At 36.8% G+C, this 27,890-nt stretch overlaps 4 protein-coding genes and 3 long non-coding RNA genes across 10 annotated transcripts in view; 3 read left to right on the top strand and 4 right to left on the bottom strand.

The window, feature by feature from the left end:
• LOC138132206 (zinc finger protein 85-like) overlaps positions 1-14,454 on the bottom strand; it is a 48,019-nt gene extending 33,565 nt beyond the window's left edge. The window contains exons 1-2 of one of the 2 annotated variants that reach the window (XM_069049631.1): positions 14,023-14,454; positions 7,434-11,039 (exon numbers count right to left, since the gene is read on the bottom strand). In XM_069049631.1, coding sequence (XP_068905732.1) covers positions 8,782-11,025 — 2,244 coding nt within the window. In that variant the 5' untranslated portion in view covers positions 11,026-11,039; positions 14,023-14,454 and the 3' untranslated portion in view covers positions 7,434-8,781. Of the gene's footprint in view, positions 1-7,433; positions 11,040-14,022 lie in introns of those variants that run through there. The other variant, XM_069049632.1, reaches the window with a different exon arrangement.
• Positions 112-3,387, top strand: LOC138132210 (Golgi integral membrane protein 4). Of its 2 annotated transcripts, none has more exons than XM_069049643.1 (5): positions 112-410; positions 468-730; positions 780-947; positions 2,118-2,820; positions 2,877-3,387. In XM_069049643.1, the coding sequence occupies exons 1-5, from the start codon at positions 230-232 to the stop codon at positions 2,924-2,926; spliced, it is 1,365 nt and encodes a 454-aa protein (XP_068905744.1). In that variant the 5' UTR covers positions 112-229; the 3' UTR covers positions 2,927-3,387. The 2 variants fall into 2 exon arrangements, with proteins under 2 accessions (XP_068905744.1, XP_068905743.1); XM_069049642.1 differs by having other exon boundaries at positions 115-410; positions 2,868-3,387.
• Positions 14,455-15,581: 1,127 nt separating the features above from the next.
• On the bottom strand, positions 15,582-16,407 carry LOC138132230 (uncharacterized). Its single transcript, XR_011160019.1, has 3 exons — positions 16,273-16,407; positions 15,947-16,020; positions 15,582-15,727 (listed from the first exon to the last, which is right to left on the bottom strand). It is a non-coding gene; the product is annotated as an uncharacterized lncRNA (long non-coding RNA).
• Positions 16,408-16,836: 429 nt separating this feature from the next.
• LOC138132235 (uncharacterized) lies at positions 16,837-17,642 on the bottom strand. The gene is made up of 2 exons (XR_011160027.1): positions 17,046-17,642; positions 16,837-16,983 (listed from the first exon to the last, which is right to left on the bottom strand). It is a non-coding gene; the product is annotated as an uncharacterized lncRNA (long non-coding RNA).
• Positions 17,643-17,810: 168 nt separating this feature from the next.
• On the top strand, positions 17,811-24,580 carry LOC138132205 (zinc finger protein 420-like). 2 transcript variants are annotated; one of them, XM_069049628.1, is made up of 8 exons: positions 17,812-18,219; positions 18,275-18,455; positions 19,919-20,803; positions 20,854-21,386; positions 22,419-22,810; positions 22,866-23,068; positions 23,611-23,801; positions 23,861-24,580. In XM_069049628.1, exons 1-7 carry the CDS (start codon positions 18,073-18,075, stop codon positions 23,790-23,792), a joined length of 2,523 nt encoding a protein of 840 aa, XP_068905729.1. In that variant the 5' UTR covers positions 17,812-18,072; the 3' UTR covers positions 23,793-23,801; positions 23,861-24,580. The 2 variants fall into 2 exon arrangements, with proteins under 2 accessions (XP_068905730.1, XP_068905729.1); XM_069049629.1 differs by having other exon boundaries at positions 17,811-18,219; positions 23,611-24,580.
• Positions 21,393-22,096, top strand: LOC138132236 (uncharacterized). The gene is made up of 2 exons (XR_011160028.1): positions 21,393-21,903; positions 21,955-22,096. It is a non-coding gene; the product is annotated as an uncharacterized lncRNA (long non-coding RNA).
• Positions 24,581-24,872: 292 nt separating the features above from the next.
• On the bottom strand, positions 24,873-26,633 carry LOC138132221 (uncharacterized). The gene is made up of 7 exons (XM_069049654.1): positions 26,263-26,633; positions 25,986-26,103; positions 25,765-25,926; positions 25,475-25,708; positions 25,294-25,425; positions 25,073-25,245; positions 24,873-25,026 (listed from the first exon to the last, which is right to left on the bottom strand). Exons 1-7 carry the CDS (start codon positions 26,403-26,405, stop codon positions 24,951-24,953), a joined length of 1,038 nt encoding a protein of 345 aa, XP_068905755.1. The 5' UTR covers positions 26,406-26,633; the 3' UTR covers positions 24,873-24,950.
• Positions 26,634-27,890: the final 1,257 nt, after the last annotated feature.

Here is a 27,890-nt window from a genome sequence, read left to right as displayed (position 1 = left end):
TCCTTGCAATTTCAATTTATTGCAATTTTACTCATCACAACTATAGCTATTCGCATTTAACGCCGGTGATTGCGTCCTGCGTTTATTTGCATTGTGCGTTGGTGTCGGTATCGCAGTTGCCTGCACCGTGATTGATTCAGTCAAGTGTCAAATGTGAAAGTAAAGGTTACGTTCAAATTGTGTCACTTTATGTTTATAAACAATAGGCGATATTTCTGAAATAAATGTGATGACCACCTCAAGAATAGTGCGCGGCACCAAGGCCCGAATCTTTCTGTACATATGCGGAGTTTTGATAATAACCGGAATCATAGCGTGTTACAACAACACACTTTCCCAACTTGAGGATGCCAGAAAGTCCAATGAAATCTGCCATCAGCAGGAAGAGAACTTATCAACGCAGCTTCAAGGTTTGCTTTAGGATCGCGCGTCGACTCGATTCTGACCGATTTTGATTGATTTTGCAGTCATATCAGATTATAAGCAACGACTGGAGAAGTCATTAAAGACAGAGAAAGCAGAACACCAGCAAGTTAAGCATGACTTGGAAAATAAACTAAATGAGGAGAAATTGAAAAATGAGAAATCCATCAATGAGGCCAATGTCAGATTTACCACCCTGCAGCAGCATTTTAATTTATTGCAAACACAATATGATGATATGCAAGCCAAGTTGAAACAGGTGCAGGAAGAGCTCAAGGAGGTCAAAGTTTCAAAGGAAAGCTTGAAGGTGGTGCTCAAGGATAGTGTTTATTGACTTAATGGTTTTTCATTTGCAGAGCAAATATCTTGAGTTGTTAGATAAAACTGAACATCTGCAAGCTGACAAGGAGGATTTGCAAAAGCAAGTAGAGCAACATGTGAAGGATAATGGTGAAGACCAGAGCAACATCAATCATTTGACAAAGATAAACCATGAATTACAGAGGGAAATGGCAGAGTTGAGGGTGAGTTTTTATTTATTTGAATTGAAATTATGCAATGAGAGATAAAAGTACCTAATTCAAAAGCTGACATTTAATTTATGTCAAAAAAAAAATTAAAGACATGAAATAACTCAAAATATTTTTTTGCACAGGTGTAATGTCACATCAATAAATAAGAAAGATAAGCAAAGTGGTACATGTGGATTAACTTTATTGACATTATTAAATGATTGGGAGTAATATCAGTAACAACATTTTTAATTTAGATTTAGCTGATTTGACTTAGGTAATAAAAATATTTTGTATTGATAAAAAGTTTCATTGAAAAAAAATTCAATTGCATTCAGGAAGTTAACAGATACTGGGTCAGTTTTTTTTAATGACAACTTAACAAAAAGATGAATAATTTTGTGTGATTGAGCATGAATGTGCCACTTTTGTTTCATTGCATTAATCGTGAAAATGTGAACATGTAGGATGACAGTGTGTACATAAAGTAGGTGTGATTTAATTGAAGCATTGTCGGTTTTAAAATTCTTTTATCACATATTATATCCCAAGTGCAAAATTTTTTGCTAATGAACGAAAACATCCATAAATGAGGTCAGAAGACCAATTATTAGCAAATAAGAGCACGAGACGAAGTCGAGGGCTTTTATTTGATAATAATTGGTCTTCTGACCGAATAATTTATGGATGTTTGAGTTCATTGGCCAAAAATTTGCCGATATTAAAATTTTGCACGAGGGGTATACGGCTGATTATTTCCAATCCTTTTTATTCAAAATAAATTATTTAAAAAAAAAATCAGGTAGCGACATTTTTTATCCAATTATTGCACAGTGTGCATTTTAGAGAAATTTTATCGGGTTATTTTTTGTTTTCTGTTTTGATTATTGGTCAATATTTGTCACGCAATTGGTTGCTAAACATATGAAGGAAATAATCAGATGAAAAAAAAAAACTCGTTGCCACTTCCACAACTTACCTCAAAATTCGCTGAACAACAGAAGAAATTACAAGAACCAGATGCATAAATTCATTGGTTATTTTCGGTTTTGATGTTGATTGAAACAGGTTTTTTTTTTGTAATACATATTCTTTATTTCTAAAAAGTATCTAGTTTAGGAATAACATTAATGTTTCGCTGTTATGTTTGGAAAGTTTGTAAGATAAATGTTTCCCATTCAGGGAAAATGCTCGGGTTACGAATCCATCCAAGCTCCGAAGGTGGTCCCGGAGACGTCGTCGCCCCACCAGACGCACAACTTCAGCAAGCAACTCCAGATCGACCCCAACCAGTACCAGATCAAGCTCGACGAAAAACCCGCGGCGGAAGCTCCGCGGCCCGAAGCCCAGCAACGGATGATCCTGGGTCCCCCCAACCAAAACTTAAAGACCCCGACGAAGTCGACGACATCGTCGAGCCTGCAGGCGTCGCAGGGCAGCCTGAACGGGGCGCGGCCCCTCCTCATCCCCACGGTGACCCCGAAGAGTGCCAACAAAAACCGCCCGCCGCTGCCGTACCTGAAGAAACTACCGGAGGGAGTGGTGCCCGTGCCCGAGAAGCGCGACGTGGAGAAGAAGACTGAAGAGGAGAAGAACGAGCTGCCGGACGAGACGATCAACAATCGCTACCGGAACAAGATCAACGATATCGCGCTGAAGGAGGACGCGAAGAGGGCGGACGAGGCCGACAAAGAGAACGGCGCCCACGAAGTGTTCGACCAGCACATCTACGACAACTTCGCGTTCGGGGAGGCGAACGAGCCGATTAAGAATGCCGAGAAGCAAAATTTCAACAAGCAGCACATAGATCAGTTGGCGATAGAAGGCAACAAGATCTACGACAACGAAGATAATCAACAGATCGAAGAGAACGAGCCCGAGGACGGTAAGTTTTGAGGAGAGTCCAAGCCCGCTCGAGACTATTCGTTTCAGATGATCCAGACTATGCGGACAATATGGGACGGATGAAGGATCCCGTGGTGAGGAATTGAGCGTTTTGGCCACTTCCGTTTGATGGGTACGCCACGTGACCTGAATAGTGAACGGATTCGTTATTTTCGTTACGTCGTGTACTTGTACTTAACAAACATTACTGTCGAAATCATTTTTTACTTCTAAGGCTCAATATAATATTCAGTATTTGGTAATTGTTACGTTCAACTACAGGCTTAGTAAATAATTACTTGTATATACGTTGCGTAACGCTATTGGCTGATCCTACACCGTAACTCCAAAATGGATTTCGTTTGTTTCGAACGTTGTAATTTGGTGATCTCGACTCCAACGAAGTAGGCATTTAATGTGAATTTTAACCAAGATTCTGTCATGAAAGGGAAGTTGATCAGTTGTGATTTTTTTAATATTAGTTTATGAAATTTTTGATGTATGATTCTTGTACATATTACTTTATTTGTATCGATATATCTCAATAATAAAGAGATCTATTAGTGTATGATGGTTGTTTCATTTTTGGAATCATGTGGCTGCAAAAAATAAATTCAACGGAAAGGAAAAACCACTTTACGTCAATCTTATTCTGTGGTTATGTGCACTAATATAAAGCTGGGGCACACATTTTCGATATTTTTGTTTTTCACATAAATTTTTTGAAACAGGATATACTTATTGCAAATATTTCTTCTAACATTTTTTTTATTTGGTGGCATAATCACGAACTACAACGAAACCGTTTACATAATCCCTTTACATTTTATGTACAGTGGCCGGCAAAAAAAGTTAGCCATCATTTAAATGTCATTTGGATTTTGACGTGACAGAAAAGTGATGGCTAGTTTTTATAGCCGACCATTGTATCTGTACAGGTCTTGTGACATTTATAATTTTATTTGTAATTTGTCTAGTAAATACTAGTTGGGTAGATTGAATTTGGATGATATTATGTACCAATACACAATTATGACATCTGAACTATTAAACATGTTTTTTAGATTTTTTTCCCTCTAAATTGATTGGTGTTTTATTTTCGATTTGTGATGACATTTATGGTTGGAAGTAAACTACTGCATAGCTTCAGCTATGTTGAAGTAACACGTGATGTTATAAATATTTTCTCATTAAACTTATACAACGTGTCTCAGAAATAAGTATATTAATATTAATTGAAACAATTTTTCTAAACCTTGAACACATTTCGTTACCCGCCTATGAGGATAAGCAAAGAAGAAAAAACAAATGCTAAAAAATGTTCACTTGTTTTTTGCTAACTTATGCACAGCGGTTAACTGCTACGCCCGTTACTGTGACTTATAACGGTAAGAGTGGAAGAAACAAAAAAGAGAATCATATTAAATAAAAACAATTTCAATAAATATTTTAAAGTGACCCTAATGATTCACCCATTCCCAATGACTAATCGTTACACGAAGTGTTCAAAGTGAGCGCCGTTATTGTCAATACAATAATGAGGGCACCGACGAAATGATTCTTCCACTCTTTCCAACATACCTCTGTTATTGCGAACTGTTGTGGCATAATTTTCCACCTGTCCTCTTAAAACTTCAATAACACTTCACAATACGTCAACAGAACATCAAAATAAACGTACCATTTCCACACAATTTTAGCTCAAACTACAGAATCAACACGTAAACACCTGCCTTTTGCAGTTGCATAAAACTAACTGAAAATGTAATCCTCTTGTCTTTACCTTGGCCGCGCAGCGAAAAAACTTTATTCTAAAAACACAATGTTTTGTGCCAATTTTACAAAAACTGGCTAAATACTGAAATGAAAATGATTGTACATAACAATTTTGTTGTTCTTTACGAGATCTGTCACTAGTTAAAATTAATGTACTTATTTCTGAGACAAGTTGTAGGTACTCACAATTGAAACAGTAAAGTCATTCTATTTCTTCGTCAGATTTACGACCATGTTTTCTCGTGCTGCGTCAAAATTTTGCTTTAAAATTACATTTCTCACACTGAGACCACCGAACACGAGTCTGAATTGTTTGGATATTGATATTGTATGGACAGTGTTTCCTGAACTGAATGTTTAGCGGTCTTTTAAATGACGTTTCTTATGTTGCGTTAGGTAGCCCTTTCGTTTCGCTTTATATTCACATTTATCACAACTATACCACTCAGCACCTGATGAGAGATGCATTTTCTTATGTTGATTAAGGTTGTTGTTCCATTTCGTTTTAAATTCGCATTCGTTACAGTTATACCACTGGATGGCATCTTCTGAGAGATGAATTACCTTATGTGTTTCAAGGCGGCTGTTCCATTTCGTTTTAAATTCGCATTTATCACAGCTACACCACTTGATAGCATCTGCTGGGAGATGATTCAGCTTATGTCGCCTTAAGTAGTCCTTTCGTTTCGCCTTAAATTCACATTTATCACAGCTATAATACTGTGAGGGATCTGCTGAGTGATGAACTGACTTATGTTCTTTAATGTAGTACTTATACTTCGTTTCGTATTTGCATTTATCACACCTATACCACGTTACAGAATTTGTTGCTAGATGATGTTTCTTATGTCGTTTTAGGCTTTGGATTCGTTTCGTTTTAAATTCGCATTTATCACAATCATACCACTGGATAGCATCTGCCGAGTGTTGAAGTTTCTTATGATCTTGCACATATGAAGAGCTTTTAGATTTAAACTGACATTCGTTACAATGAAACCAGTGTACATCAGCTTCGAGAGTGGCATGTTTATAGTTTAAGTGTTCCCTTAGATGATTTTCTGTTTTTCCTTTGTACTTGCAATGGAAACAGCGAAATCTTTCCTTCCGGTGAGATGCGTGCCTTGCGCTCTGATGTTTTTTCAAAACTGTTGCCTCTTTTGTCTTAAAGTAACAATACTCACACTGGTACCACTCTTCATTACTACAAGATACTGCGTGTATGTTCTCACATTCTCCTTTTGTATCAAAACATGAACCTTCCAAGTGTTTGATCCACAGTAAAACAGAATATGTTTCAAACGAGCACTTTTGACAAATGCAGCTTTTGACTACAGTGTCATTTTTTGGTTGATCTTGCACACAATCACTGTCCTCTCTGTGATATTCAGTGAGATGTTGCTTTAAAATTACAACAAGATCGGTTTCAAAATTGCAGTCCCTGCAGTAGTATTTTTCCAAATCGTTACTTTCGCATCTGGATGATTCGAGTGGTTTCCCGTGGTTCACCATGTAAAAAGGGATACTCTCGGTACATTCCATATTTTGCATTATGATTTTATAATCTGAAAATTTCATTTCATGTTAATACAAAAAAAAAATACTCAAAATAAACTAGGCAAAAATGAATAGGGAATTTTTCCATTTTGGAATTTTTTATAAATACAGTTTAAAATTTGTAATGAAATATGTAAGAAATATAAATATATACACATTAAATGTAATGTTTCAAGTACCTGGAACATTTTAAATTTATCTAGCGTTTAAGAATACGTGGAAGGATTGGGGCAATTATTTTGCTTACCAAGAAAAATTGTGGAATTGCCTATTCATTTTTGCCTAGTTTACATAATTGCAAAATATACAAGCTTTGTTTTATCTACTTATGAATTTTGATTTGCTCAATTTGCTGCACTATTTCCAACGATAGATTCATAACCTGACCTGACCTCCTCTACGCCTGACCTACTATAGTGTCTTTGAGGTAAAACACTTTAACATTGGCAACATTCTCTCGCAAAGTCTACCTTATGCCGACCTGTTCTCATGTTCATTAACCTCTACAAAGTGATCAAAAAGAAAACAAATCAGAGCAGGCGTTGCAAGTTATTGGTCATGTCGTAGCGGAATTCTATGTAAATAAGAATTCGATGCATTGGTGTAGGCAATTTTATTATTTTTTTACATGCGTAACACTAATAGTAAGCAGATTTTTGGCTGAAATGTCAATAAAACGACTGTACTTAGCAAATACATATTCAATATCAACACCATTAACAGGGGTCATAGAGTCACACAGTAGCTATACCTGTATTCAGGGATTGGTATGAAATGTGAACAAAACGTCAATGTCAGAAGTGAAAGTTAATAACGAATTAAAATTAGGCACTTGTAACTTTTTTTACAAAGCTCCGTTTCTATCACAAGAGAAAATTTTCGCCCTTACCTATAGACGGGAATACAGAAAAGTTTCATAACTTGGCGCGTTCTTGCATTGGTTAAAATTAACACACGTATTTCAGATACACCCTGTATTTTTTTCCAAAGCTGGCTTGACCCGACAATCATTTAAGATACCTACCCTATATTTGGATAGCCATTACGCGGGCACGACCTACAACTCTAATAACAGAACACTGTTCACGTACAAATCACAACGCTCCATTTGATGTACCTACGTACCTATTTTTCATTTATCACACTTTAACTTTTCGAAATCTTCTTTGAACACATGTTGTTTTCGGTGTGTCTGCGAATGATATTTGCTTTTGTATTTTTACTGACATTTGTCACAAATAAACCAGTCCACAGCTACGGAGGTGGTATATTGAAACAATAGCAATCATAAAACAAAATTTTATTTAACACGCATTAATCTATACAAAAAAAAAACAAACCGACTTATCGCGGAATCAGGCGATTCAAAATCAAAGAAATTCCTTTTCGAGAGGATTTCCCTTGCCATTCAACGTGGAAACGCTGCAAGCATTCGGGGCACTTTTCCAGATTCCGCAATATTATCGGAAATTTTTGTATTATAAAACAAAAATGTTTATGTAATTATGTTATACTTAATATATTATTAGTTAAACTTCAAAGTTGGTGTAGGTACAATTCATTTGCTAACGTAGAAGTCCGTTTTTCTACACTAACCCAGCTAACAAAAATTAAATAGAACGAGTAGGTATTGTTTTAAATCATTTTTTCTCGTAGACATATCGGGTGTGTCAAAAAATTGTCGCAACACAATAACACATCGAATTTCGAAAATATTGTTTGTTTCCTGATGAGAAAAGATATCTATACAAACGTAAACGTCCTAACATAATATTGACATAATATTAACATAATAGTATAATAAGTTATAAGTATATCATTTTTACTTCAAATACTTTTGCCATTTTTAAGTAATGCAAAAATTTAAAATACGCTTAGTGTTGCGACAATTTTTTGGCGCAGTATACATACCTACATATTGACAACTGAAACACATTCTTTTCATTTCTTACGACTTTAAATTGTTTCTGTACTTTGTTTTAAAATTTCGTCACAATGAAACAGTGCGTTTTTTTTAACTGCTGCCAAAGGAAACTCCATGGTAAAAATTATACCCTTTGTTAACTTATGATCCACTGCATATTTAGTGCAAATTTTTATTTTAATAATAAATCATTAATTAGACTACGTAATGCATACTGTTTGAACAATGACAGTTTTATTTGACTAATTTTACTCTTCAAGGTTGAAATTAATGAACGTAAATAATTTGACAAAAAACGTAGTAGGCGAAATGAGAACAAAACTTAGGTTTTATATTTTAATTTATTATTTATTTTAATCACAGCCTCAAGCAGGTCCCGCTATTTATTTTTTAGATGAAAGTGACAGAAATCAATAAACTTCAGCCTGCTAAAAACGATAGCGGCAAGAAAACACTTTTACTAAAATATTTTTTCACAACTTCTTCGACAGTTTAGGATATTGAATTGTAATCTTCTTTATCCCAAAAAGTGGGATAAAAAATCTTCGAACTTTATCCCAAAAATGGTTTGAATATTTTCATCAGAACGAAAGTTAACAGGGGGTGTAATTTTTACATTCCCTATGGCAACAGTTAAAAAAAACGCGCTGTATATTGTTTGGAATTGCAGTGAACAGTTCTCATTTGAATTATTGTTCAGCGTTGTTTTTAGGTATGTACTATTAGTTTTCGACATAGTAGACTTTTCTTATGTCGTTTTAGGCTGTCGTTCCGTTTCGTCTTAAATTTGCACTTATCACAATTATACCACTGGATGGCATCTGCTGAGAGATGAATTGTCTTATGTCGTTTAATGTCCCTTTTACATTTCGCTTTGTATTCGCATTTATCACAATTATACCACTGATTTGTGGCATCTGAGAGATGAATTGTCTTATGTCGCTTAATGTCTATGTAATATTTCGTGTTGTATTCGCATTTATCACAGCTATACCATTCGACAGTATGATTTTTCTTATGTAGTTTTATGCAGTCGTTCTGTTTCGTTTTAAATTCGCATTTATCACAATTGTACCACTGGATGACATCTGCTGAGAGATGATTTGTCTTATGTTTTTTAATGTTTCTGTTATATTTCGTTTTGTATTCGCATTTATCACAACTATACCACTGGACAGCATCTGCTGAGAGATGAATTTTCTTATGTTGTTTTAGGGACTCGTTGCGTTTCGTTTTAAATTCGCATTTATCACAATTATACCACTGGATGGCATCTGCTGAGAGATGAATTGTCTTATGTCGTTTAATGTCCCTTTTACATTTCGCTTTGTATTCGCATTTATCACAATTATACCACTGATTTGTGGCATCTGAGAGATGAATTGTCTTATGTCGCTTAATGTCTATGTAATATTTCGTGTTGTATTCGCATTTATCACAGCTATACCATTCGACAGTATGATTTTTCTTATGTAGTTTTATGCAGTCGTTCTGTTTCGTTTTAAATTCGCATTTATCACAATTGTACCACTGGATGACATCTGCTGAGAGATGATTTGTCTTATGTTTTTTAATGTTTCTGTTATATTTCGTTTTGTATTCGCATTTATCACAACTATACCACTGGACAGCATCTGCTGAGAGATGAATTTTCTTATGTTGTTTTAGGGACTCGTTGCGTTTCGTTTTAAATTCGCATTTATCACAATTATACCACTGGATGGCATCTGCTGAGAGATGATTTGTCTTATGTTGTTTGATGTATCTGTTATATTTCGTTTTGTATTCGCATTTATCACACCTATACCACTGGATAGCATCTGCTGAAAGATGAATTTTCTTATGTTGTTTTAGGGAGTTTTTCCGTTTCGTTTTAAATTCGCATTTATCACAATTATACCACTGGATGGCAGCTGCTGAGAGATGAATCGTCTTATGTTGTTTAATGTAGCTCTTACACTTCGTTTTGTATTTGCATTCATCACAGCTATACCACTGGACCGTATCTGATGAGAGATGAATTTTCTTATGTTGATTTAAGTTGTCGTTCCGTTTCGTTTTATATTTGCATTTATCACAATTATACCATTGGATGGCATCTGCTGAGAGATGATTTTTCTTATGTCGTCTTAGGGAATCGTTCCATTTCGTTTTATATTCGCATTTATCACAGCTATACCACTGGACAGCATCTACTGACAGATGTTTTTTCTTATGTTTTTTTAGGCAGCCGTTTCGTTTCGTTTTAAATTCGCATTTATCACAATTATACCACCGGATAGTATCTCCTGAATGTTGAAGTTTCTTATGATTTTGCAGAAGGAAATATCTTTTAGAGGTAAACTGACATTCGTTACAATGAAACCAATGTAGAGCTTCGGGAGGGGCATGTGTATAGTTTACGTGTTCCCTTAGATGATTTTTGGTTTTTCCTTTGTATTCGCAATGGAAACAACGAAATTTTTCCTTCTGGTGAAGTGCCTGCTTTGTGTGTTTTTCCAAAACTGTTGCCTCCTTTGTCTTAAAGGAACAAGATTCACATCGGTACCACTCTTCATCACTAACGATCTCACATTCTTCCTCTGTATCAAAACATGAATCATCCAAGTGTTTGATCCACAGTAAAACAGAATATGTTTCAAAGGAGCACTTTTGACAAATGTAGCTGTTCACTGCAGTGTCATTTTTTTGTTGATCTTGCACACAATCAGTATCCTTTCCATGATAATCTTTGAGATGTTGCTTTAAAATTACAACAAGATTGGTTTCAAAATTGCAGTCCTTGCAGTAGTACTTTTCCAAATCGTTACTTTCGCATCTGGATGATTCGAGTGGTTTCCCGTGATTCACCATGTAAAAAGGTGATTTGCTCACGTAAGGACATCTCTTGCAATTGTGAACCTTTCCGTGGCCACATTTCGGGATACTCTCGCTAGATTCCATATTTTGCATTATGATTTTATAATCTGAAAATTTAATTTCATGTAAATACACAAAACTAATCAAAACAATTGCAAAATATATCTTATCTACATGTAAATTTTGATTTGCTCGATCTACTGTGCTATTTCCAACGACAGATTCAACCTTTTCAAATAACATGAAAACAAAAAAGTTCCCGAAACAACATCATAATAAGTCCTCGGTACTTTGAGGTCAAACACTTTAAACATTGACAACGTTCGCTCATTGTATTGTACATTGTACCGACCTGTCCTCATGTTCAAACCTCCGTAAAGTGATCAAAAGAAAACAAATCAGAGCAGGCGTTGCAAATTTTCGGTCATGTCTTGGCGCAATTCTATGCAAATAAGCGTTCAATGCATGGGCGTAGACAATTTGTGGTCTCAAACTCCACTTTATAATAATTCATACCTCTTGAATTTTAGACGTTAGAATTGTAATTGTGCATTTTACTATTATCTGATAATGGAGAAACTTTATAAAATAAACAAAAGCAACATTTTACATGCGTAAGAATCGTTAATTTACCAGCTTTACTGCCAAACGCGACGACACTAGTAAGCAGATTTCTGGCTGAAATGTCAAAGAAACGTCAACGATGTGCTGTTCTTAACCTTGAAAACAACTTTTCGATTTCGGCAAAGTTTACAGACGTTTGCTGTAATTATCCCAGAATAAGTGTTAAAATAGGTTTTACCATTGAATAGAAAGGATTTTTTTTAATGTTTTGATTCTTAGGTCAAGCCAGCTTTGGAAAAAAATATTACTCTGCCGCTTTTTTAACACAGATGTCTAATTTTAATTCGTTAGTTCTGATTCTGATATTAACATTTTGTTCGCGCTTTTCAGTGGAGTTTTCGTTCTTTATATTTATTTTATCGTAGGTAATCACTAATCACTAATTAATTAATAAACACGAAAAATCTGTATTTTTCAATAAAAATTGCAAATACGTTCGCTTTTAGAGTTAAACAGACTGGCAAAAACTGTGAGGTTAGATTTTGACGTGGTATTATATTCTCGCATTCATGTTTTCTAATCTGTCAAACAAAATGGCCTAATAATTTGTTTTTCAAAAATTTACTTATTTTTAATGATACTGTCGGAAGCAAAAAATTCTGGTCGTCAATATAATTTCAAAATTTTGTTAGATTGCCACAAATCTTCTTTCATTCGACGTTGGACAGTCTCAATATTTTCTTCAGTATGAACCTTAGGTCGACCACTTCCAGACTTCCGCTGAACACTGCCACTTTCTCGAAATCTGTGAACTGTGTACCTCAAGGTCTCCGAAAAGTGTTCATAAAGAACATTTGGAAATTTTTCCGTGAATTCTTGAAAAGCTGGTTCAGTTTGATATACCTACACCCCATTTTCATGACCATTGCGAAAATAAAATTCAATCATGAATATCTTTTTCTCAGGAGTGAAAACCATTTTCAAAGATAAAATGTTGCGAACAAAATTATTATGGCGATTAATGACGTTTGTGACAGTTAAATTATTATTTGACATTATGGGTGCGGACGTTTCCAAGGTTGACTCGATTACAAATTTTCTTGATCACACGATGCTACAGCGGCACAGAGACGAATTTTGGTCGTCAATGTCATTTCAAATTTTGGTTAGATTGTCATAAATTAAACATTTTTCCCTGTCTGATTATGCCCATGTCAATAAAATGTCAAAAAAAGAGAAAAAAATGACAATTAATGGCATACAACCGAACCATATATCTACTAACTACAGTTAGTTAGTAGATATATGGATACAACATAATATTATGATATTTACGACCGTTTTACAATGGAGCATTTCCCATTGCGTCAAAGAATGACTGTACAGTCATGTCCAGATAAATCTGGGACAATTTTATTTTTCGAGGGTAATATGGGCTGAACATTGACAATATTTCCATGGATTTTTTGCTTCTAGAAAAAATAGCAGATTTCATTTGTCAAAGTTAACAAGTGATTCAAGTGATTATATTTTTCAAAGCAATTTTACCGCAAAATGCCTAATAATACATATAATAAAATAACAACAATTGAATTGTTAATTTTAGCCAAAATATATTTTAAATAAAATGATAATTGATGTCCCAGATTTATATGCACAAGTGAAATTGATAGTTATCTATAGTCGTTTTCAACGACATCCGTGCTGTCAGTGTCATTTTTAATATGTTGGTGCAGATTGTACACACAAATTCATAACCAGTACCTATTCAGAGTATAAGAAAATCCTAGTTAAAAAAATGTCAAACAAGAAATTGAGGTTATGGTAAAAGAAAATTTATATTTCGTGAAACATCAACAACAAACGATAAAACTCAATCTTCAACATGGTGTAAAACATGGTTAAACGAAGTCATCTTCGGAATCCGAATCAGACTACATTTTTTGTCGGAAATGATAAATAATAATTTGAATTTGTCAATTTGCGGCGTCAAGATAAATTGCCAAATTAGGAAATTTAAAATTACTAAACTGAAACAGCAAGTGATGCCAACATACTGTCATACTGACAGCACGGATGTCATTGAAAACGACTATAGGTTAGAACCAAGGGTTAGAACAGTTGTCCTAGATATCGCGTGTTCAAATGAAATCTTGGGCTAAGTAAGCGTTGGAAAAATTAAACCGTTTAGAACAGTGTAAAGTTTGAATTTCCCGCCGTTTGACACGTTTATGTTTAATCCGGACATAATTGAACATATTTGTTTTCAGCAAAGGGTGTCCTTAGATAGTTGCTTCGAGAATAAGAATCGTTAAGTTATTCTTTTTTTAATGTAAAACATTGTAAAGAAAGAAAAAAAGAAAGATTTTTTTGGTTCTAAATTTTAGGTTAGCTGTCAACATGCTCCACTTAATCTTTGCTTTAAAAAAGCACAACAATTGACGGTTTCCAACGCCTTCCCAGCCCAGGATTTCATTTGAACGCGCGATATATTTGAACATGACTGTACGTATAATACCTACTTACCATTAATTATATCAGAGAAACGAGTATTTAAATCTTTCACAGTCGCAGGGTATTAAGTGTTCGTAGTTTTGTTTGGTTATCTATCACGTGGACACGATCGACAGCATCACAAAACACCTGAACGTAAAGTTACTTTCACTTCGATTCCCCACACAGAGCGTCGAGGTCAACGTGTGTATCCAACGACAGTAGGACAGTACCACTCTCATTTTTCATTTATTTCTCTGTCGCGCTCACGAATTACTGTCGCTGGCGAAGCGGCGACACAAAAATGACGACCGCAGATTCCCAGCTACACTTTACCTTAATTGAGTGAAGATGAATATTTTGAGATTCCAACATTTACGGCTGTCAAAAAAAAATTCTAGACCGTTGATTGGTGGAGATGCTGTTGTCGCTGGCAACACGTTGACGCTCTGCGAATGTAACTTAACAATCGTCATTACTCTGGTTACTCATTAGTCATTAGGAAACCGGGAATCAGGAATATGACATAAAGTTACTAGATAAGATCTACAAAAAATTTCTAGGACACGTCTTGTGGGAGCAAAGTTTTTAGCATATTTTTATAGGTAAGAAGAATAATTTTGAAGGCCTAAAATACACAAAAAATATGAAAATGAAACATCAATGAAATAACAAGGTAGATTGTTTTTTGTTGGCGCATGAGAGTGAGTTTTTGGTCGAGACTTCAAACTCATTCGAATGCGCCAACAAAGCAATCATCTTGCGCACGAAATTCAAACATTATTTTTTCAACAGCCGCTTTTTACACCTTTGCTAATAAAATTCATACTACAAAACGATCAGACATTCAAGTTGCCTGTTTGCGCTGCTCACTTGGTTACGAATTTTTATAAAATTTTCCTTGGACGTTTTAATTTTTTTTTTTCACTACTAGCCTTAGAAGGCGTCATTATTGAGCCTCAAACTGAACCCAGAAGCAGAATTTCTCTTCTGGTTAATCAATTTTCATTATTAACCAGTGGTTAATATGAACAGCCGTCACCTAGCAACGAAAGATTTTCGTTGATTTTATTGGTTAACGTAGATTTTTCAAACTGGTCACACTTGGGAATAAATCCACGAGTGCGTCAGCACGAGTGAGATTCGTAAGCACAGTTGAATGAGTGAAACCAGATTGAAAAATAGTCTACATAATTTGGACTTTGGCAATTTGGCAGCAAATCGGAAGAAGGAATTAACGCAGAAATCGAAGAAAATGCTTCCAACAACACAAAAAAGACACGCGAGTCCATTTGGAAGCAATTCTCAAGGCTGCATTCATTTGTTAAAAATTATCGCTGGGATCACGTGGTATTACCGACACAAATTCCACGAGAGGGAATATTCGGTCCAATTTTTTGAAACCATGGTAACAAATGTGTAAAATTGTTTTTATTGGTCCATTTTTAACAAATGACAGGTGAATGGAATAGTCAAAATTATGTACAATGCTTTTTATAAAATAATATGTTTAGTTTTATTGGTTTTATTATAAATTTCAGAATTGACAAGTCATTTCAACTCCTTGTTTTTAAAGACGAATTAAGACGCAATTGTTTGGCAAAAAATTGTATTGATTTTTTTGTAGTCAATGATTACAATTCAATTTACAATCAACTGTAGGGATTTTTGTAGCTTTATATTAAATGTTTTCCACTTCCCAGGTTACCCCTGCCAGGTTTTGCCAGGGTTGTGGAACCTAGAGAAAAAACAATTACGTTAGCAACCTAAGTAAACAACAGAAACATAGGAATGAGTACAAAAATGTTAACAACTGTTTCATAGTCTTAGACTGAAACGCCAATGTTCTAGGTGATTCAGGTGGATGCTATGAATTGTTCTCACCCCAGTGTGATTAGCCATACTCAAACAGGTGTACGGATTTTCCACCAAGGTTCACAATCAAACCAATACTTACATAAATGTCTACTTGGACCTCGCACGCATCTTCCTGCGCTTTCGCTTTAGCCTTCGCATACGCTTCTTACGCCACTGAAACAAATCAAAATATTAAACACTCAATAAAAGTGAGGTTATGGCGGGTCCGACCACACATTCAGACAAAGAAAAACGCAAAATTGAACGCTTTTGATTCAGCAAAAAGTGTATCAAAGAGAACTCAAACGTTCACACGTGCAAACAAACACAGAAATTGCTAATTGACAGTTCACCATGTACTTCAATTATCTCACTTTTTTGGATAATCCGTTCAAATATCCTACACAAAATTATTAAAATGCTCACCTTTGCTCTCATCTTGTGCTGTGTAAAGAATTCCCAGCCAGAAAAGCTGGAAGATTCTTAAAATAACAGCAGATTGCTAACGCGAACCTCACGCAAAAACAAATGAAATGGCAATGAAATGATGCAGCAGGTACCAACCTTGCTACATAATGGCGCTTCTTTTAAATTTAGCCTCCATGTTGTATTTAGATATTTCAATCCGTAGTTTCAATCAAAGATCTTAGTGCATAAAATCAATAAACTCACTTCCAAGTGTTTTACTAATTTTTTATATCATTACGCATCAATATTATAATGTAGTAGGATCGAGTTCATTATTATTCGTTTACTATAAATAATAAATTGGGTTGGCAAGAGTATGTAAGTACAGTCACGGAATTAAAATTTCGGGCAGGATTGTCAATGTCATGATATAAACTCTAAAACAACCTTTACATTAATAACCTTATTTTTTTACTCTTGTCATGTTTTTGTCTTTTTGGCATTCAAAAATTGTCATTTGTGGCATAACAACGGATAGACAACATATCAAAGCGATGATTTAATTACACTCGGTGCAACTACTGAAATCTCAAAAGCAATCGTTTTATTTATCATTTTTTCCAAAAATTCTTCAAAACAAAGTTAAAATTAAATACCGTAACTAGGGTAGCTAGGAAAAAGAAAGTGGCGTGTCCTTCATTATGAAATTCGTCATGCATTTGTGGAATCCTGAAATGGGTTATTTAAATAAACAATTATGGGTATTATTGCATTTTTTCCCTGCAACTTACAGTGCACAAGCGCATTATGGACTTTGATGTTTTTTTTTTGCTCTCACGCTATAATTTGAACCGTAAAATTTATAAATACGTCATACCCGCTTATGTGTTTACACATCCATTGATAACTAACACGAAAAATGAATTACTCAATTAAAATACTCGAATGAAAAACAGGAAAAACTGCTAGTATTAAATAGAACAGCGATCGTTCTTTCTTTAAAAAAACTGTGAAGTTTTTGCCGCACAAAAACATTTTCATTCACTCTTTTGTTTCAATTGATGATTATCCCATGAGCGAAGTGTGAAATTAGAGGTTAGAAAAATGTAAAAAAAATATTCGATTAAAAATTGATCAATTTATGTATCGGGTGATTCAAAATGATTGTGGATAAGTATGACAAATGACAACTATGTACGAAAATTTATGTGGCAACTGTGCGGGTAGGATAGAGTTGACATTTCTTTGACAGTTCATAGCCGCCGTATAGCCGCACAGTTTTGAAAATTGTCAAATCAATGTGCAACGGTATAAAAAAAAATCACATGCACGCTTATGAAATGTCATACAAATGTCAACTTTACCCCATTCACACAGTTGCCACATAAATTTTCGTTACATGTTGTCAGAAAGAAGCCAAGATTATTAAAAAAAAATTGCAGACGCCTTTACTTTTTCTGAAATACGAATCATTATGACAATTCTAGCCAAGGGGAGTTATAACTAGTGGGAATTATATCAAACGGCATCAAAGTCCTTTGAAATTCTATTTTTCTCATATTAGCCTAAACGTAAACCCAATAACTTTTTCTGCTCACACTTCGCCCTCACAAACGCAAATCGGATAAAATCTGTCCAATTCCTTTGAAACTGTTGTTCTTGTTTCGGGAAAACGAGAAAACTGTCATTCAGTCGTTTGACATCGGTCTGTCATTTTCCCACCAGTCCAGTGGAGTCGATTGTGTTGGCTTGGGTTGGTAAAAATACGATGGAGTGAATATAAAATAGCGCGAATTGTGCCCCGAAAATCCGTTCAGGATGGACCAGGTCCAATACGACTTTAATCGTATTTGTCGCACGTGCAAAACCGAGTCGACGGACATGAGATCGGTGTTTGATGGATGCGAAATGTTGCACGAATGTCCCCGTATTGACGAGATGCTAATGGCTTGTACATCCGTACAGGTAAATCATATTCTTCACTGTTAATTAGTGTTGTGACGGTTGTTGGCGGTCCTAGGTCAAAGCCGAAGACGGATTGCCCAGTTTGATTTGCTCTACGTGCACCGACCACCTCAAAACTGCTTATGTTTTCAAACAACAATGCCAACAAACAGACGTCTGTCTCAGAGAGTACGCCAGGAATTTAAAAGTCGACGACATCAAAGAAGAGCTCCAGAATGCAGACGGGATGTTCACAGGTGGGCAACAAACACGTGGTTTACTTATAAGTTGGTGGGACACATCCACTGAACCCGACAAGCTCTCAAATAAACATGATCATTTAACAATCAACTGATTTTTAACTAAGATTTTTACCTGCCACAAAATAATTCACTTCATTCTAATTTAAATACCTATCATTTATGATTATTTATTTAGAAAAAAAAAACGTACAGTGTGTATCAGAAATAGGTAGGTACAATAATTTTAACTGGTAACAGAATTCATAATTGTTTGCATTTTTGCAAATTCTCAAAATTATTTTCTTATTTTAGCTCTCCGCCAACCTCCCTTTAATTTCACGAGCCGTTTACCATCTCCATTTATTAAAATACACTTTTCATTTCATTTAGAAAAAATCGACCGTGAATAAAATAATGAATTAAGTAGTGAGAAGTAAAAAGTTGTTAGGTTCCTAATCGCTTTCCATTGTTTTTTTAACTGCGACTGAAAAAAGCGATAAAATAATGCCATCGTTAAGTCGTCGCGTTGCCGTTGACGGTGATGTGTTAATTTGCGGCTGCAATAATAACTAATACGCATGGCACATCTTACACAAATGGCACATCTTACAAATAACGGTCCAAGCCCGACAAATTTATCAAAAGCAGTTTCCCAATCGTCGAATACCCAATATTCGTACAATTGTGAGAAACCATGGATCTTATAAACCCCAAACATAAGATCGTGGTATACAACGTCCTGATCCATTCAATGAAATTATAATAAATCAAATAATTTAGCGAAAGCATTTGAATGGGAATGACTAAATTATTTTAGCTGATAATAATCAAATAGCTTACTACACTATTTTTAAGTTATTTATCTAGAATCGTGCAATATGTCCTAGTTATTGCAGTCATTTCACACTTTACCATACGCCATGCCTCGACGAAAATAACAGAAAATTAAAATAGATTAAATAAGCTTGACGATATTTGACTCGTGATTTTTCAGGGACGAGAATTAAAATACTAATTGACTCTGATAATTCTTTGTATGCAACATCTGCGATACTAATACATTATTGTCACAATTCACAATCCGTGTAGGCCCCGTTGTGTGTACGATAATTATCGTTATATCGCACTTGTTACATAAATAATCCTCGTTGACAATATTGACATGTTGTATAATGTTGTGGAGGTGCCTTAATTTAACAATCTCATTTTAAAAACTCGTTAAATTGATAGTATAGGAAAAACATTACCAAAGAAATTATAATATTACATATTTAACAAATTCTATGAATAATTTGTTGATGTGTTGCTAACTTGAGCAATAACAGATACGATCGATTTTGTCAATCAACATAAATAATACGTCGAGTTAATTTTAAATTATGTAAGCCAATCTCTTTGGTTGTTTTTATATTGTATATATGTAATTAGATTTCCAATAAAAATTCCGATTTTATTAAAATAAATATCTGTTTTTTTAGAGTCGTTGGAGGAAGTCCTCAGCCAGGACTCCCCCAAAGACACCCCCACCGCCTCCCAACGGTCCGACTTTATCGAGTTCATGGACAACAACCAGATGATCCTGACTTGTCGAGAGTGCGGCAAAGTCTTCACAACGTTGGAAGGCTTGCGCAGCCACAAACGCATCCACTTAGGTACGCTCTTCAAGTGCCGATACTGCGGCAAAGGCTACACCAGACAGACCCACGTCTATCGTCACGAACTCTCCCACGGGAAACACAAGCTCCACGTGTGCAGAATATGCAACAAGACCCTGACCAGAATGGAACACCTGAAGCGCCATCTGACCACGCACCTCAAAGAGAAACCGTTCTCTTGCAAGTCCTGCAACAGAGGCTTCAACAGATCGGATCATCTGGACGTCCACGCGGTCAGGTGCAAAGGGGAGAGGGTGCACATTTGCGACATCTGCAACAGAGGATTTTCGAGGGAGGATAGTCTGGAGGTGCACAAGAGACTGCACGAGAATCAAAAACCGGCGTTGCCTACTCTGGATAACATAGACAACATAGAGGAGCACTACTACGAAATCGACTACGACCCCAATCTGGACTATTCCGCGGGGTCCGACGTCGACGATTATCTGGAGCCGCACGTGGAAGTCACCGAGAACTTGGACGAGGATAAAATTAAAGAAGTTGCGGATTTCCAGAACGAGGACAGTTCGTCCAACAAGGCGACAGAGACTGAGGAACCGTTGGATATTAAGGACATGTTAGAATCTCAAGTAGAGCTCGAAATAAACGAACACGATATTAACATAGACGAAGACAAGAAGATAATCAGTAGAGTGGTACAGAATGACGAGTACAATCCCGAGCAAGACGAAGACGTCGCCATCGAGGGTAGGTCCAACCACGCCGTAAAGAACCTCACTATCGCGTAACTGTTCCAGCTGCAGACAACGACTCGGACAGCGCCCACTCGGAGTACCTCCCGACGAAAGCCAACCCGCCGAGGGGCAAGCGCAGTCGAGGGAGGCCGCGGAAGCACGGATCTAGTTACAAGGCCACCGGGAGGCCCCGGGGCCGCCCCCCTGGCGTCAAGAAGGAGCGCAGAGACCCCGTCGAGAAGGAGGAAGAAGGGGAGTTCGCGTGTCCGAGCTGCAGCGACGTCTTCACCAAGATGAGCCTGTTGGAGAAGCACACGAAGAGTCACGAAGGGGCGAAAGTGCACACCTGCAAAGTGTGCAGCAAGGAGTTTTCCAGATTCAACCACTTGAAGAGGCACATGACGTCGCATTCGGTCGTTCGACCGTTCTCGTGCGACGTCTGCGCGAAGAAGTTCTCGCGAAGAGATCACTTGCAGCAACACGTCAGGTTGCACGACAAGAAGCAGGAGTATCAGTGCGACATTTGTCTCAAGACGTTCAACAGGGCGGATCAGCTGGCGAAGCACAAGGTCTCCAAGCACAATGTGGGGGAGAAGGTGGGTAGGGGTCGGGTTCGACGCGGAAAAGCTTGCGAGGAGGGTTTGTTCATTATTTTGTTGCGTTCCCTTCTACAGACAAAGAGTAGTTAGTGTTGACAGGGCTATTATCTATGTAATGTTTAAAAGAAATTTTGTGACAGACGTGTTGCTCGTGTTTGGTATCATTTGAAAGATCTTGGCTTGAAGTTGTGCCCTTGCAGGCTTTCAGCTCTTAATTACTTTCGCTTTGGAAGTTATCCGTCTTTCTCTTATCCAAGACCTAACCTTAAAATCGATAATGTCAATTTTAAATGTCACGTCAAATTTAAATTTAATTCGCATAGTGGCTGCTGGTAGCTACCAAATGTTTATTATATCGTAGTTGGCTGAAAATTGGACATTTGACAGTTCACACATGTCACCTTGCAGTTTTGTTTTCATTATTTATTTTTCAAGAAAAAACAAAATTAAGGCGTTCTGAATTAGCAAAATAGTTTTTCTCGTGACTGTCTCGTGCAGGACATTAGTTTCTGTAGTAAGTAGTTAACATTTTGTTTGCACCTTGACAAATACTTTATTACTTTAGCAACAATGAAAATGGTTTATCTCCTGAAAGATATCTCGTTTGTTGTGATGTATTATTGTAATATTCAACAATGATAAGTGAAATTATTCAGTGTTGGCTTACAAGAATGAGTACTATACAAAATACAATACATTTGTTTTTATGTCCTTGTTTTTATCATTTAAATCAATTGAGCTAAAAAAATTTGTTGTGTTCTTATTACAGTTTTTTTACTTTCACTTACGTTATCTTAAAGATGCTTGTTTTTAGGCAATCGCATAATTTTTTTTAGGATAGCACTCACTATGTATTGTATGTGGCAAATTTTATAACATCGTAACCAACGATGATGTAAGAGACAATTATAATAACCCGTTGGTAGTATGTACTTGCGTGTAGACTTGACCCAAGAGAAAGATCCACCAAAACGGATTTTTTTGTTCGGATGAATTCGGAAATTCTCTATTCATTGAGCCCTTTTTCAGGCGTTGGGCGAGAAAAAGTACGAGTGCCACGTCTGCCTGAAGACCTTCACGACCGAGAAATACCGAGACGTGCACGTCAAGGGCCACATGGGCGAGAAACGCTTCCAGTGCAAGACCTGCGACAAGTGTTTCCTGTCTAAGTCCCACCTGACCGAACACATGAAGTTCCACAACGAACATTCGAAGAAGTTCCTGTGTTCGGAGTGCGGCCAGAGATTCATCAGGAACGACTACTTGGTGATCCACATGAGGAGGCATCGCGGCGAGAAACCGTTCAAGTGTAAATACTGCGGCAAGGGATTCCCCCGTACCACCGATCTGACAGTGCACGAGCGCTACCATACCGGTGAGAAGACGCATCTGTGTACGATATGCGGCAGAGGTTTCGGAAGGTGGAGTCACCGTCTCAGATGTGATGGTTGTGGGCTGACGGGGTGTGTGTTGCAGGGCGTACAATCTGACGGTGCATATGAGAACTCACACGGGGGAAAAACCGTACAGGTGTACGTATTGTGATGCTGCCTTCGCCCAAGGGAACGATCTGAAAGCGCATGTGCGGAGGCACACAGGGGAAAGGTTTCAGTGTGAGCTGTGCACTGAAAGCTTCCTCATGGGGTACCTTCTCACCCAACACAAGAGGACCGTTCACGGTAAGTAATTATTGACACCTGATTACACAAAACATGCATGCGTCACCTAGCGGAAAAAGATGCAAACTCTTTGTAAGATAAATCAGGTTTCTGTAAAAAAATACTTATTTTATTAATTTTTTAATTTTTCGTCAAAATTAGAAAAACTCTTGTATGTAACACGTTATGAAATGCTATTTTGTGTAACTCGTGTCATATTGCGGAACCTCGTTTCGCTCATCCCGCAAAAATTCCACTCGCTACAGAAAACAATGCATTTCATAACTGGTTACATAAATAGCTATTAAATGAACGCAACATATTTTTTCTTGCATGTGTCTCATTCTGTTTGATTAAAAATTTCATTGCGTCTTAGTAGTTGCAATAAATCAGTCTAACATATTTTCTCCAGTATTAAATAATGAAATTTTTTACATTCCACAACTCTGGTTGTAATTTTTCGTCGGACACATCTTAGCTGCAAGACGGATCCCGAACACTTTCGCAAAATGAATTCGACCCACTCGTTTTTTCCAAGTATTAATCGATTCGCCCTTTTGCAGGTCTGAACGTAGTCAGTAACATCAGGCGGCTCCAGCCCGTTAATAAGATTAAACAAGACTCGGACGATCCGCCTCCAATCACGATTCCATTGCCTAAACCCGTTGTACCTGATATCCTCCTAACCAACATACAAGCCCATCTAACAGCGCAAATTCAGCACCACCAGCTTGCAAGAGAATAACGTCTAAAGGTACGGTGGTCGATCGATCGATTAATTTCAATCCAGACTGATTTCAATCTCTCTTACAGATTAAATTAAAGATGTACATATAAGTAATTAAGTAAGTAATGGTAGTTATCGTTTATGATACATGATTTTCATTTGAAGAATTCTCACTCGGTCTTTCAATAATTTATGTTGTTTTTGTGACAGTCTGGGCGATTGTAGATGCGTCAGACTTCAATTTTCGTTTTACTCTTTTGAGCAGCGTTTCGTTTCTTTTTAACTAGCACCTAAGGTTCTACCATTGAAGACCTTAACTTCGGGCCCGATCAAATACATAATACAAGACAAAATACATAAGAAATGGTGGTAGTATCAAGTTTATCTCAATTTTGTTTAGAATGCGTACATTTTTTTAGACTTGGAAATTAAGGTCTCCAATTTTTGACGTGTTTTTGGTATGTTCGAAATCTAGAGTTGCGGGGGTCTACATATTGATTTTTTCCTGGAGATTCAATGTTCTATGATGCGAAATTCCAAAGTAACGTCAAGTTTAATTTTGTCTGTCACAGTTTTTTTGTCTTGTAGCCCCCGCACACGAAAAGTCAAACCTGTTGATATTTCACCTTTAGGGCCTAAATGTTGAAACAATAAAGGGCGACAAACTTTATCGATTAGTCTATTTTATTCTGGTTATAAAATGTACTGTTACGACTTTAGTGTAAAAAGCAACGCCATTTTTGTAATTTACTTTGGTAGATTGTAAATATATTTTTACATTATCGAAAATAAAATTTTTGGGTGTACACACGGCGAGGTAATTCATCTGAACGATATTTTCTTTTATTGCTCACCAGAACGTGATCCCGCACTAGTTTTTTGGTAGGCGTGCACGAAACGCTTGTCGCGTAGTTCACTTTTTTTGATCTTTGCGCAAGAGTAACTTGAGCCCTTTGATCCGGCGCTTTGGTAAAATCAAATAAATGTTAATTCGTCGAAATAACAGGACTCGACAAAAGTTTGCCGAGAAAGTTGGCCGTATTTATACAGCTGTTCGGAAGTTGATTATAAAGGGACTGAAATTATCGGAAACTGGAGGACTATTTGAACGATTTATTTGAATGAGAATTTTAAGCGAAGTGAAACTTCGAACATAGAACGTAGACAAAAAGAAGTTTACGCTTTAAGCGACTCCCGGTAATGAGCGAGTTCTTCTCCCTCCCAGTGGGTCCTTTTCAGTTTTGACAATATACTGAAACAAGTGAATCAGCGAGTGCGCTCTCAAAGCTTCAACTTACTTGTTTTTGACGTGGCTGCAGACTTGCTTTTCTTTATCGGTGATGCCGTTGCGGTACACGTCAAGGTTTAATTTGACCAAATCGGGGCTGTTCATTCCCACTAGGTTGGTGTGGGGACCGTCTTGGTGGAGCGAATAGTCCAGAGCCAGTTTCCCGAGCTCCACTCCATTTTTCTTGAATTAGAGAAACTGTGTGCGAATTTTCGCTCGAGGTGTACTCACCTTGCAGTACTCTCTAGCTTCGGCGCACACGTCTTTGATCACTTGGGAGGCGGGGTGCCACTCGGGGGGCCCCGCGTTGCTCAGTAGCCCCATGCAGTGCGCTGCGGCGTTGACGATGCCCAAATTCTTCGCCTAGAACAAGGTTGAAGTGTCGTGCACGCAACGATTGAAACTGTGATACCTTGAAGACTGGCATGTATTGGCTGAGGGTTTGGTCCAGGAGGGACAGTCGGGTGTAGCACAGGACCATGTCGACTGGAATCTTGCTCTTTTGGATGCAGTCGGCTAAGACTGACACGGGATAACCTGTCACCCCTATGAATCTAGCTTTCCCTTGGTCCTTCGCCTCCCGCACGGCTGGAATTGTTTCGTTGAGGACGATGTCGAGCGAAGGGGCGAACTCAACGTCGTGGACCTGAACAAACACAGAATTGGACGAGTGTTTTATTGATGTTTTTGTAATTGCGTTACTTGGATGATGTCGACGTAGTCGAGTCCCAATTTTTTCAAGCTGATGTCGATGCTCTCCCTCGTTTTCTTCGCGGTGAAATCAAACATTAATTTGGGGTCTTTCTCGTAGCGCGCTACTTTTGTGGCTACGTAATAAGCTTTTCGCGGGATTCCCTCGAGGCACTTTAAAATTATCGGTTATTTTTGGAACGAACGTATTTCGTTGGGTAAATAAAACCAACCTTGCCTAAAATTTCTTCGGATACGCCCTGCCCGTACCAGGGGGCCGTGTCGATATAGTTCACGCCCCTGCGGAGGGCCTCGACGACGGTGGCCCTGCATTGTTCCAGACTGTATTGGCTAGAAACAAACAGCTCGTTAATTCAAGAGAAAATGCAATTTCTCAAGTGCTTCCTTTCTGACGCTGTTTTAGAAAAATCTAGCGACTCCGAGCCGAACCGTTGTGCGTTCGACACCTTTCCCCTTCATTGACATTTATAGTAGTTATAATAGTCTTACCCGTACAATGGGGAAAATCCTCCCGTTCCCAGAGATAGCTGCGACACTGTCAATCCGGTGTTGCCAAATTTCACATATTTCATTTTTCGCACTTCATTTTCGTCGTGAAAGCCGGCCACAAACGTTTCAGGTAATTCAGACATCTCTGCCAATTTACTTTTGATAAGTCGTTAAGAGTGAAGTTAAATGCGTCGCAGGTTTTATGTTGGCTTTATCACTGCATAAACCAAGGTATGCTAAAGCGAATTAAGTGTTGGAACCTCTATTTAAGTCTATTGATGCTCTTCCAAATAATGATTAGATAATAAAAATGGAAACATTTTAAGTGCGGTGTTGATTGCCTGTTCTTTATTATCAAAATAAATACGTACGTGTATTTGTGTGTTTGGTTAAGCGATTATGATTGTGATACTTGGTTGGGAACTATTACATAAATAGAATGTGAAGGTCACGGTTCATTGAATAGGTTCATGGTTCATCTATCATGTTTAACGAATGCAGTTTATCGAAAGATCTGCTATTTTTAATGGATGGTAAATATTGTTAATGTCGTAACATTAATTTTGAAAGTATGTTGGAGCTTTATTCTTGCAAACACCGTTCACGGTCTTTTGGCATAATGGGAGGCCATGATTTATTTTTTGGACGTTGGACACACGGGTATTGGACGATGTTAGGAAAAAAGGTCGAAAAGCAAAAGATCGAAATTTTTAAAATGGTTGAAAGAACAAAAGGTCTCACAAAGCAAATTGATTTTATTCGCTTTTTCATTAAAATGTCTCAATTATTATTTATGAAACATTTTTATTTCTTCAAAACATTTCAAAAAACAAATAATATTTTTATACAGCAATGTTTAGAAAAATAATGACTTTAAATAAGTAATGAAAAACATATGTCACAATTTAAAATGAGAAAGTTAAATATCACCCTACTTAAACTGCTTCTTTAAAAAATAAATTTTATATGGCAGTCCCTTAAACGCCTTTTCATTTGATATATCGCTTATTGAAATCGGACAAGAAATAAAGTTGTTAGAGCATTTAAAAAAAATTTGGATCACCCTGTATAACAACAACAAAATCATAATCATATATGTATTAGGTATAAGCAACTTGCTTCAAATTATTAAATATACAGGGTGTTTTTGAAATGCGTGCACAAATTTTAATCACGAGCTACTGGATTCATGTAGAACTTGAAAAAAATATTAAATTTTCGTTACTAAAATACCTGACATGCAGACCCATCAAAATGAACATAACGTGTTGCTGAATTTCCCGCGATAACTGAGAATTCTTATATTGCAAACTAGAAAACTGACTCGGCTGCGCCTCGGCCAGAAAACTCAAATTTTGACGAAAAAAATACACTTTTTGGCCTTGATACACAAATAACTATTGTTATTATGGTGCATGGTAATGGAAAAATGCCGTTTTTTCTGGACATCAGAATAATCTTCGTAACATATTATAAAAGACAAAATTTTTGTGTATGTACTTACCTTTTTCCGCTCATAACTAAAGAACTACAAACAGATCTTGATGGGGACTTCAGTAGTAATTAGAGCTTAAGTTTGAGTTCACATACCACGAGAGTACTGAGTAGTACCGTAAAAGACGAAACTA

This window comes from Tenebrio molitor, chromosome 5 (genome assembly GCF_963966145.1).
Source record: "Tenebrio molitor chromosome 5, icTenMoli1.1, whole genome shotgun sequence".
Taxonomy (NCBI): domain Eukaryota; kingdom Metazoa; phylum Arthropoda; class Insecta; order Coleoptera; family Tenebrionidae; genus Tenebrio; species Tenebrio molitor.
The sequence above is the reverse complement of the archived record's forward strand: the minus strand, read 5'-3'. Positions and strand labels throughout refer to the sequence as shown.